The 12,227-nt window shown below is 38.6% G+C and overlaps 1 protein-coding gene across 14 annotated transcripts in view; it reads right to left on the minus strand.

Annotated features, from left to right (window-relative positions):
* Positions 1-12,227, minus strand: part of BCAS3 (BCAS3 microtubule associated cell migration factor) — a 369,789-nt gene that overhangs the window by 246,723 nt on the left and 110,839 nt on the right. For all 14 annotated transcript variants that reach the window (XM_080382869.1, XM_080382866.1, XM_080382870.1 and 11 more), the window contains exon 15: positions 1,871-2,135. In XM_080382869.1, the coding sequence (XP_080238995.1) occupies positions 1,871-2,135 (265 nt within the window). The remainder of the gene's footprint in view (positions 1-1,870; positions 2,136-12,227) is intronic.

The following is a 12,227-nucleotide window of genomic DNA, read 5'->3' on the forward strand; positions in this document are numbered from 1 at the left end:
GTGCAGCCTTCAAACGGTGCTAACTGTTTAAACAGAGCTAATTTTCAGGCAATGATAACTGCACAAAGATCTTGAAAAAAATCTGATTATATATCAAGACAGACACTTGAAAACTGAAGCCTTAAAACTCTTGAGATGCTCCCATAAATGTTACTGCCTTTCTCTCAGTAACTCATCCATGCATGTCTTTCTCCTATCTAGAAAATCTGTCCACCCCTGAGGATCCTAGAGAAAATGAAACTGCTGTTTCTTCCTAAAAAAAGTGTGTCAAATCTATTCAAAACTTCAAACATACCTAAGAGTACTGTAAAGGCAACAACTTACTGCCATTTCCCTTGACAGAAAACAGAATTGGTTGGATGAAAGCTACACAAATTGATAGTTCCTTCCTCTCCTCTACATGATGTCAACAGTTAAAAGGGATCGGATGTGCCACAGCAAACCTTTACAGCACTCCCCAGCCCGTCTCAAGCCTGACATGCTGAGCTGCTGTACAACGATGAGTTAGAAAGTAAAATGGTAGATACACAAATGTCTCCAAGGAGGAGGAAACTACAGACCGCATTTTGGGTGCCTTCCAGTGGCTCCAGGCAGAAGAGCATGGCTCCAGAACAGCTATGCAGAAAACTTTGTTTAGGAAAGTCCAAAGAAAGGAGAAAATACACAGGCTTCTTCTGAGACAAGTCTGGTTCCCTTAATAATCATCAAGTCATTAAAATGTTCCTTTGATTCAGAAATCCCACAAAGGTTCTCTCTATAGCAGCAAAGACTATGACAGCACATAGTTGGGCTTTCACAAGTGCTTCTAATCCAACTCATAATTAGGGCACAGGAACTGTTCCTTGCCATTTTTAATACTCTCAGACTGGAAAGGGTGGCTGTCCGTACCCAACTGCTATTTAAACCTTCACTTCAATGGAAGCTGTGACTGACTCCCCATAGAAAGGAGGGGTAAGGATGCAGCAAATCCTCAGTCCAAACAAAGCAGCTTCTAGTACAGACATCATGAAAGAGAAGGGCAAAAAGAAAGGCAAAGACGAAACTGAAGAAGCTGGGACAATGATGATTTTTGAACCTTTTTTTAGAAGCCCCTCTTCATGTCCTTTTAGCTTCTCCAAAGCACATCCACCACGGCAGTAGGACGTGCAGATCAGTTCTTACAATTTTTTTTCCCTTTGTTCATTATTTGTCACATTGCTCACACACACAAACGTGGTCAAAAGTCTACGCCTTTAACTTCACATTGCCTAGCTTCCACATTTCTCCTCAAACAGTATTTACTGTGGATATCCAGATGTGCTTCATGATCGAGGTTGACAAGCAGTGAGAATTTTAGGTAACTGCATTTGAATATAGACCAGATTACTGACCACGTGCTAGCCGGAAACAAAACCTGAAGACCCCAAAACTTTCAGTTTAGTGTGGAAATTATTAACACATCTGTGATAGCATAGTTTACTTAAGCAAGCTGCAAAACTAGAACTATCTTTCTGAAGTATTTGTACCTTGGCTCATTCCTATAATATCTGCATACATTACATATTTTTGCACAATACCTGCAGCACCTTATTTTGTGAAACTCATTTGTTAGCAGCACAAACTACATGGGCAAACAGAATGAATCAAATCAGTTCTTGTGATCTCCAGTAAAATCAGTATTTCTGTTGTGAAGCTGGAAGACTATGGGGATCTTTAGGCCAGCATCTCCAAAGGTATGTAGGAAAAAAATCTTTTTGAGTCAGGCAGCTACACAGCGAGCAAGTACTGAAACATCTTAGAGGATATGGGCATTAACAACTCAAGAGGAAGGGTTTCTGAACAATGTAAGGGGAAGAAAAAGAAGTAAAAAAGGAGCGGTGAGCTCCTTTACCATGGAGCGGTGAGCCAGACGGGCTGCTTGACAGGCCTGGAACAGGGCTACAGCGTCCTCCTTGCTTAGATGTCAGCTCTTGCTCGATCTCTTCCAACCCTGCGCTCTTTTGGAATCGGCTCATGCGATTTACCACCCGGGGTGACATGTGTGTTCGGACACAAGGTTGGCCACCATAAGGATTGATAGGAAAAACATGGGAAGTGCCACGAAGCGTGCTGACCACAACCCAGCGACAGTCATGGCTGAAGGAGATATCCTGTACCTGGAAAACAGAGGAGTGAAATGGGAATGTAGTCACCAACATACACACCTCTAAAAGGAAATAAGACTGTCATGTTTTAAACAGACACAAAGCTTAATTGGAAATGTGAATAAAAACTTGATACACACCTAACTTGAATATTGGCATATATACCAATGAACTTAGTACTCAATATATACAAGCTGCAGCATAATACCCAGTTCCAAACTCCCTGTACTTTTCAAAATATTCTGAGATTTTTCTTTTCAACAGGCCTGAACTTATGAAAACAAACCAAAGTACTACAGAAAGCCACAAGAGCTTGGTGTAATTTTCAAATAGAATTTAGTTCTAAAAAGAGTTTGGAAATAATTTCAATTACATGCTTTTTTATTTGTTTGTTTACTTTAATTTTTAGAGATTACCCAGAAAGGGGAAAAGGTCGGAATGAGAAGAAAAGAGAGATCTCACCACTGGGCCCAATTTTGACAAATACCGGCACTCAAAACTGTATTTTAAGTCAACAGAAATACTGTGTCCTGTATAACTTAGCAAGCTAAAAATCAATGCCCAGTATTTTCAAAAGCTGTCTGCAATGGTCTCTAATCCTGCTGCTATCAGCATGTCCCTCAGTGGGACCACCATTCATCCAGGCATCCCTGGACCTATGCTCTTTGGATTTAAAATTTTGTCAAGAAGAAACCAAACAGTTTGGGCCATATCTCTGTATAAACCCACTCCATTTCACACAAGACAATCTTTACTAATCAGCTATTAAGAGTCCCCCAGGAAAGGCTCCAGTTAGATTTAGTCTTACGCATACAAGTACTTATCGACCACTTGAGAAACACAAGTCTTACTTTACCTTAAAATGGTCAGTTGTGAAGCAAATACAAAAATACAGTTAAATATTTTCTGCTATAGTTATTCCTTCCATAGATCTCAGATACAAAGTCCAGAAGGATTTAATTCTCTTTTAAGTGTGCCTTAAACAATGCTTTGATGGAAAGCAAATTCTTGTTCCTGACGGAATGCTTTAAAAGAGAGATTAAAGTTTGTTTCCAACACCGTACTGGCAGACAACTCAAGAAAACAAGTAGTCTAGGTTAACATGATTTATCAGAGGAAAAAAATAATCCTAAAACAATTCTGCCAAAAATGTTTTTAAAGGTAAAAGCTGACTAAAAAGAACCACGTACGCAAGTGGGATTTAACACAGCAAACAAACATACAGACGAAGGATTAGTTTTCATTATATTATTAAACAGCATAAACTAAATAAAATTCTTTAAGATTTCACTGAAGCCAGTTTTACAATACACTAGGTACTCAAATTGGAGTAAACACTGATAAAATCTTGACAAATATTCCAGAAATGCACTCCAGCTATTCCAGACAAAAGCAGCAAGTATTCATCAAAGTGCAAGTTTCCAACTGAGCCCTGAAGCCTTTGAGATAAAAAAAGGATTTAAGTCTTGTGACTTGTGACAAGATATTTGGCTGACAGACTGTCACGACAAAAAATGCTTCATCAACATTACATAGATAAACTAAAAAACAGGGCTACACACCTGCTCTTTTCAACCATGGTGACATACCCAAATGATCTGCTAATGATACAGCTAAACAATCTCCCCAAAATCTGACAGGTTTTGCACTTTCAGTGATTCTGGTATTACTGACATAAAGACACATAAAGACATAAAGCACTTAGAGCTCCTAGTTTGCCTACAAAGTGTTTCACCTTAATAGATTGCTCAAAAAGGATTAGAGACCCCACAGGGATTAACAAGAGCCAAAAAAAGAAACCCCAAATCCATGGAGTCAGAGAAAAACTATGGCACCAAGAGTATTTAAATGCTTGCTGCTTAAGGAGGCAATTTCTACTGGTCAGAAACCAAACGTAAGGAGGCAATTTCTACTGGTCAGAAACCGTATACTGGTAAGAACCGTATACAAATTGCCATTCTCAGTTACAATAAAGATCACCAATATAAGAAAGTCATTAAGGCTGTTGGAATATAATTCCAATCCCATCAAAAGCCCTGTTTTCCAATAACGTCAAGAAAGGCCATGTTTGCCATTGGTCGTGACCCCTCTGAACGCATCACTGTTTGCAAAAATACTTGGTACTTGTTTTAGATCCAGCTTTAAATTCCCTTCCTGATCTCTAACGGCACCTCTCTGTCCAGCCTCCAGAAAACAGCTTTTCTCTTCCTTTCTCTTCCCTGTTCTGCTCACTCACTCCACCCCTCCAGCGCAAGCCGCCTTCTGTCTTGCTCCACAGTGCCACACGCCCGGCCGCAGGGCGTTCTGCCCTCAGCCCACAGCCATCTGCAAGGGACCTCGCCAGCCTCCCTGCGAACTGACACCTCTGAGCTGCAATTACAGGAGCGACACGGGCCGCCTGCGCCTCTTCAATCTCTTCACTCCTGCACTTCAACTGATTTCACAGCCAAACGCTTTAAACCACTGCTTCCACTCACATCGACCACGTCCCCTCTCTTATCTTATGTTATTTGGTACAGCATTTTTAGAGGACATTTCTGTGAGATGATACAGAAAAACTGCATCTCACAGTACTGCATAACATAAATGTGTATGTTTCTATACGAATACTCAGTTTTCAGTACACATCCTTAGGATCACGTTGTTCTAAAAACACACATAGCAGCCCTGGCATATGACAACACAAAGCAAGAAATGGGGAAACAATCACTGCAGGATGTTTTTTCTCAATGTAAACATTAAAAAGTAGTCCTGATCTTCAGGAAGAAAGTTTGGAACAACGTAATCCAAAACATTCCCTTTAAAATAACGATCACAAACACTTGCTGCAGTTAAGAGCGTGGGCATCAAAGTCGTGACAACTTAAAATATGGCTGAAACCACAGAGGCAGAGAACAAAAAGGTTTTTAACACTCAGTAGTAACAAGGAAAAAAGTGTTGACAGATGAGTGTGAAATGAGTTAAGATTTATAGGAATACAGCTATGAAACCCTGCTGAGCAGTGACAAAAGGTATTTTGGAAGCTACCATTACACATGCAGTATTTCCACCTATCTGCTACCAGTCTCACAAATGGCCTCGTTTGTCTTTCACAGATGAACGATGAGTAGCAGTACCACAGACAGTTCAAGAAGGTAATTCAGAGAATATTTCCAATTTCATACAATGGCATGAATTAAATACGTTCATCAAAAGAGCCAAATCCATCTGTGCAATGCAAAGATGTCTGTAACTTTCCAGTACACCTGGGAGAAAGCTGTGGACCAGCCTGTAAAAGAGAATGCTCATTACAGCAGTCTCAGGAATTACTTCAAAAAATCAGCTGTGAGTGTCCATGGGGAAAAAAAAAAAAAAGTAAATTATCACATCAGACTTGCTGTTCTCCTCCACGCTGTTATTGTATATTACACAGAGTTCTTGACTGCTTATAATATAAACAAACTGCACAGTGGCCCATTAGTGGTTTTCAAGTTTATGCTAAGCGTTGCAATTTATTGCTATCCTTTAGGTTAATGTACTATTATTTCATGTATTTATAATATATTTCTGGATTTGTTGTTAATTGTGATGTAATGTTTAGATACCAAAGATCAATCAAAATCCCATACTGTTTACAAATATATGTTAATCAAGTACAAAGTACACTACATCTCTCACGACGCAAAGTTTATTCTATAGCTCAAGGCCAACATGAGATTTAATACTCATGTCTGTATTTCCAAATTTTATCTATCCTCTTCTGTCTGGGCCAGGAAAGGGAACTATAGACCTGAGATTTTGTTTTAACTTGGGAGCACCTGTGGGAACATCAGTGCCTAGCTTTACTACCCTTTCTTCCTCCTAGTTTGTGAGCAGTTTGGTCCCGTAAGCTTCAACCTAAATTTCTTGCATATCCAAAAGTCTTGGTGAAATCCCTGGATGCTTCAAGGTCCTCATTAGAAACACCACAGCCTTTTCTGGCCCAAAGGAATGCACTTAAGACAACCACAGAATGTTGTAAGGATAACAGCACGCATCCTCCAATTTGCCCATGTCTAAACCAGGTATTGTGTGCCTCCTGTGGTACAAGAGGTCTGCAGAAATTTTGTCCATATTTTATAGACTATTAGCTTGCTCCACAAATCCTAATCAGTACCTGTCAAACCCAAATGGGCTTCTGGCTGCCCAGACATGCTGCACCTCTTATATTACTGTCTACTACTGACTGTCCTCTGTATTAATATAACAACTTTGAAATAAATAAATAAATAAATAGGTAGATAGATAGATATCAGTACCCTAACAAAATTATCAACATGATTTTCAGAATCACGGACAATATGATTATTTTCTTATCAGAGACAAATAAAGAATGTTTCATATATTCTGGTAGCCTTTAAACTTGGAAAGGAATCATCCAGTATTTCAATGGAAAGGAACAGTCTGAGAAAGGTTTTCTTAACAGGTACTAGGAAAGAAATCTTCCAATACACTTGCATTATACAGCCAGTTCTCCACCATGTAGCTTCCTCCAGCGCTGTCATTTCTCTCACCATTATTTGTTTCTCACAGCCCTTTCCATCAAAGAATTCCCTTCTCCATAAGTTAACTTTCCAGTCTTAACACTGCCTTGTCCTGTTGTCCTTCATTCACTCTTTTCCCATGCTTCTTTTTAACTTCCACTACACTGTTTCCCTGTGTTTTGCACACTGTGATGCAAGTCCTTCAGAAAACGGAATGAAAATTTAGCTGCCATGTCAAGAGTCTGACATGAGTGAGACAGTACGGTCATTTAATATATGGAGTCCTACAAGGATACGTGTGTCCACAGCTCTACTGAAGATCAGCTTTCAAAGATCGCACAGATCAAAAAATTATTTCTGATATTCTGAAAATCTGGAGGAAATAATCTGAACCAAAGGCTTCAAATCTGACATACATTCACTTGTTTTATCTCGTGGAAATCTATATAAGTATTTTGCTATCATTCTTTTCTTATTCCCACAGCTTCTCTAAATTTAAACACTGTATTAATTAGAACATCTTATTCACAAAACAAATAACAAAATTCAAGTCATAACTGAAAGGAAAGAAAACAAAACAGAAGGGCAGCACATAGGAAAATTATTTTAAAAGCAGTTGATGAAAAAGGAAGAGTCAGAGGAATGGCTGATTACACAAGCAATCACATGGGACTGGCAGTGACCTTGTTTACCACTGCTCTCAGGAATGACTGACAGCCCATACCCAGCCTCTATATTTCTAAAAGTTAATATTGTACTAACTTGCTACACAATGTATACTATCAATTATTTTCTTAGAAAGGAGAAGGAGCTTTACTGGGCTCAGTATGCCCCCAGGCAAATCCACTCCTGATGCATGGGCATAATGCAATAGTGAGGAAACAAAGCCCACAACACTGAACCACATATTTTCAACACTGAACCACGTATTTTCATAGTAATTACAGGAACTAAATATTAAAACACATTTTGATCTTTCCTAGTGCTGTATTTTTTTTTATTCCCTAGTGCCCTTGTTCAGTTGTGGGTAGTTACACCAGGTACAAGATGTATATCCTTGTGCATTTCACTGCATCAAATTAAAACTTCAACAGTGAAGTGCAACAACAATAAAGCATGACTACTGTCACTGCAATAGGAACTTAACCCAGTTTCATGCATGCTATGTAACGTCAAAGAGAAAACACAGTATTATTTGAAGGACATGACTTAAGTATTTCATTATGCTGTGTAGGGAGATGGCAGAAATAAAAAACCAGTATCATTAAAAAATGAGAAAAAGCAGCAGTACTGAGGAGGTAAGGGTCAAAATAAATTAGAAAACTGGTCTGTATTTGAAAATTGTTTTTGGTTGAGAAAATCAAGGAAATTATGTAGCGACAAACACAAATGAAAAAATAATAAAATCATGGGCTACCACAATATGATTTATCAGACCCGCACAGACCCAACTCTGTCTCCATGAGTCGTTTCATATTAAAACAATGGCAGAATCTGGGCATAGTGAGACTCCTTCAGCCAGAGTAGCTGCTCTCTATTAATAACTGAAATTGCAAACGCCACTTTGCTTAGAGCTCCGTCTCCTCAAGATAGTTAAGCTGCTCCTAACTGTAGCAGTTTCTTACTGTCTTACTGTCTGCTTTCATCAAAGACTGATCAACTTCGTTAAATCAATCTTTGTTATTTCAGGACTGTCCCCAGATCCTTTCCTGGCAATAAGGAAGTCTCTCTTCCAAAGACTATTTCAAATAATTGCTACTGTGTCAGTCTGTCAAAAGATAGGAAGAGACTTCTACTACCCATGGAGGTTTACATCAAATGTTTGTAAACTATTCCAGTGTTTCACTACCTGGACATGGTATGTGACACAACCTTGAACAGTCTCTATGAAACCACATCACAAAAACATTCATGCATTCCCCAGAAAAGCGTAAAATCACACATGTTCTGTGGCAACCCACGCTGGAATGTTTTTATCATGCTCTCTGTTTACCTATGCTGACTGAAGTCAGTTATAACACCAGTTCGAGAGTCAGAATAACAGAAGTCTGACAGCGTAGAAGATTACAGAGGACCCTGGCCACCAGCCCACTGATGCTATCATTACGTTTATTTGTTCTAGGTTGAGATAATACTGTTTTCAGGGATATTTTTTTTTCTGTTTACAACTTCAGATCAAAGAGAAAGGATCATCAGGTGACAGTCTAACTTTCATCTGCAAGTAAATGAGCTTCCTCAGTTCAGAACATGCTATACCTTCATTAAAAGCCTTCCAAAATGCTCTTGGGTAAAAATACGAGTGCAGTAAGTGTTGACTCACAATGTAAGAGCTGTAGGACAAGAAAACGTATCCTTAAGCAAAACGTGTACCACATAGACATGCACATTTTTCCCCTTTACAGCTGAATTGTACAAGCCTGGATTCTCTGTGAGCTTCAGCTCTCTCTCGGGCATGGCTAAATACAATCAGTGCTTGCAATGAACCTTCATGATGTAACACAGTGCATCAAACATACTATTTTTTATTTTCTTAAGTAATAAAAAAAATTCTAAAGCATAAGTGGCACTTAAAGACTAAAGGATATGAATCCAATGTAACTGAAACAGTGACTTCTGTTCTTGCAGGAAAGTAACTTTGAACATTGTGACCTTGGGACTCACATCACTCGAACCAATGAAGTATCTGAGCACTTCCCATTCTTTCATGGCTGTTGTCCTTGCAATTCCCTTACGAGGCACAGGCCCACTTTCCATCTTGCCTCATCGTTTCAGTCACACAAAAAAGTAAGTGGCTTTGTTAGGAACTCAGTGATCTTCACAGTCCCGACTCAAAGTTTTATTCAGCACATAAGACTTCTTCCTATATTTGCTGCTCAAAGTCAGCAAACACAACACAGTTTTGCAATAACAACACTTTTAAAACTTGGTAACACTCTGTTTCACTGTTCGAAGCATGCAGAAAGAGAAAAGGAAAACCATGTTATGAAGACTAGCTGTGAACATCAGGGAGAACACTACTACTTACCTTAAATTGTGTATTAAGGGGAATGAAAGCTCAGAAACCCAAGCTCAGTACCTAAATCTCTCTCAGCATCATGGAGCCATCAGCAAGTGAACCAGCATGGCAGTCAAGCCCTAAAGAGAAGATCACTAACAAAAAAATCTGGAAGATGGCTAGCAGGTGCCTTTGGACACCACTCCAGGGATGCTGGCAGTCCGTTGTCCAGAAAGCACGTATGTTCACCTACTGAATACCAGCACAACCTGCTGCGGGCAGCATCTCAGCACAGGCAAAGCTTATCTTGTGGAGGAACTTGTAACAGCCTCATCCTTCTCTCCTCCATCAAGCACAAAATTTCAAATAGTATAAGCATAGCTATCGGGATAGACTGTCAATGTAAACACAACATTCTATATTAAAATCTATTTTCAATTTTCTTTTTATAAAATTCAAAATAGAAGGTCTCTATTTTATCCCATTCATTAATGGTACGATTTCAGTGACACTGTCAGGTTGGAGAGGCCAACTCATTTGCAAATGCTTTGCATAAATTCTGCTTTGGCTAAGGACAAGATCCTGATGTCCATGAAAGGAGCAAAACCCCCACAGATCTCTTTCCAACCAGTCTCTGTATTTCAGAAATGGTCAGGAAAAGGTAGGAATGGCCTTTCAGACTGAAATTTCTCAACCCCAAACCAAGCCAGAATTTGTCTGGAAGGTTGAAAATTAATGAGTAATAGAGCATATATTCTTTCGTTTTATTAATTCACAGTAACTGTATAGCTAATACATCTGACCCAGTAGAAAGACAGGTGAGTGACTTAGAGACACTGCTTGATTGCAGTAAATCAATCAGAAAATGCCTTTATTAAATCACAACACCAGTTTGTTTTTGTTTTTTTTTTGTAATATACATTAAGCATATAACTTAACCCACTTAAGATGCTTCTGTGTATTAATGACAGAGAGGACTTCCTATCATCTTCTCTTAGGAGACAGATAAGAAATACCAAGCAACCGGTCTGCTCTCCAACCACTAAAGACAAAGTACAATGGAGACTGGGCATTCTGCAGCCCTGCCAAATGGGATACACTCCAGGGCTGATATTCTAAACTGGCTGAAATTACAATTCAAACATTACTCTAACACCAGATATACCCATCAATATTTGGAACACCAATATATATATGGTTCCAAATTTCTGCTCCCCGAGGGGAATCGGCATGCCACGTATTACACAAAGCATACACTGCAGATCCTACACTTCTTGGAGAAATTGGTCTTACAGTGTACACCATGTACAGTCAATTTGTGCAGAATCAATGATCCCATACAGGGCACTTCTGTGTGTCCAGCAGCTTACACACAGCCATTCCTACAAGTACGTGAAACTTTTGTACACATCACCAATGAACCAGTTCATTGTCCATTAACTAAATGGTCATTATAATATCAGCAATAAGTACTTGCAAGAAACACGCTCATGGATCACAAAGCAAGAAAAGAAAAATAATGCATCAGGCTGTTAAAGAACAATATTTTGGGAAATATGTGGCGAAGCTCTATCGGTCAGAGTCTCAAGCACAAAAGCAGATGATCTCAGTATGGACATTAAAATACCACATATAACAAGGGCATAATGATGATATTTAAACAATTTATAATGCGTACTAGCTAAACAAATTTTGACACTGATAATCACTCATGTCCATCAACACAAATTAGAACTTTTTATAGCTCCAGTACAGAAGGTGACCTTTAAGACCATTGGCCTTGATTCACAGTTAGCTTTAAACTAGGAAGTGGGGGCAGAAAAAAAGTCTGGTTGCAAATGTAGAAATACTATTCTAACCAAGAAAGGAGGTACAGTGTCTTCCAGTGTGTATCTCAGAATATATGCATTGAGAATTTTAAATTGAAGTGTCTCCAAAATTCTTGTCTAATGCTACTCATACACGAAATCTATGGAACAAAAGAATAGCACCACATACTACTCTTCTCACTGAACATCTACAAGCACTGTTATTGTAAAAAGAAGTAAAATAAAAAAGTAAAACCATCCATCATATTATGTAAATATTTTACACGATAGATGTGTATTAATAATCACGGGTACCAATGCGATATTGTTGCTGGATAATTATCAAGGGAGTTGTGAAATCCACCAATGTGCCTCAGACTGGTTAGAATTTTCTCAATTTTATACCATTCCAAAAGCTATACTGTTCACATCCCAAATGAAAACTATGTGGCAAAGTCAGAAAAAACTTTACTATGTTGATTCTGAGAATTTTAATGTAACGCTTTCACAGAGATGTTAATACTATATCCCAAAAAATGCGTATCAATAAAGGTTTATTCTCTAAAACATGTTATGTTTGGTTTCCAACGTATGCCCTAAAAACAAAATTATCAGCTGTAAAACACAGAAGAACATCTTTGTTCCTAGTGACTGGAGTCCTATGCTTTGGGTTTCAATATTGATTATAGGATGTTTCCCATTTTTTGTATGAAAGTAGAACAAAAATAACTCTAAAACATTACACACATTATAGTGCATGCTCAAAAAGATGACAGAGTATATGTATACACCCAGATCT

This window comes from Falco punctatus (genome assembly GCF_963210335.1).
Source record: "Falco punctatus genome assembly, chromosome: 1".
NCBI lineage: Eukaryota > Metazoa > Chordata > Aves > Falconiformes > Falconidae > Falco > Falco punctatus.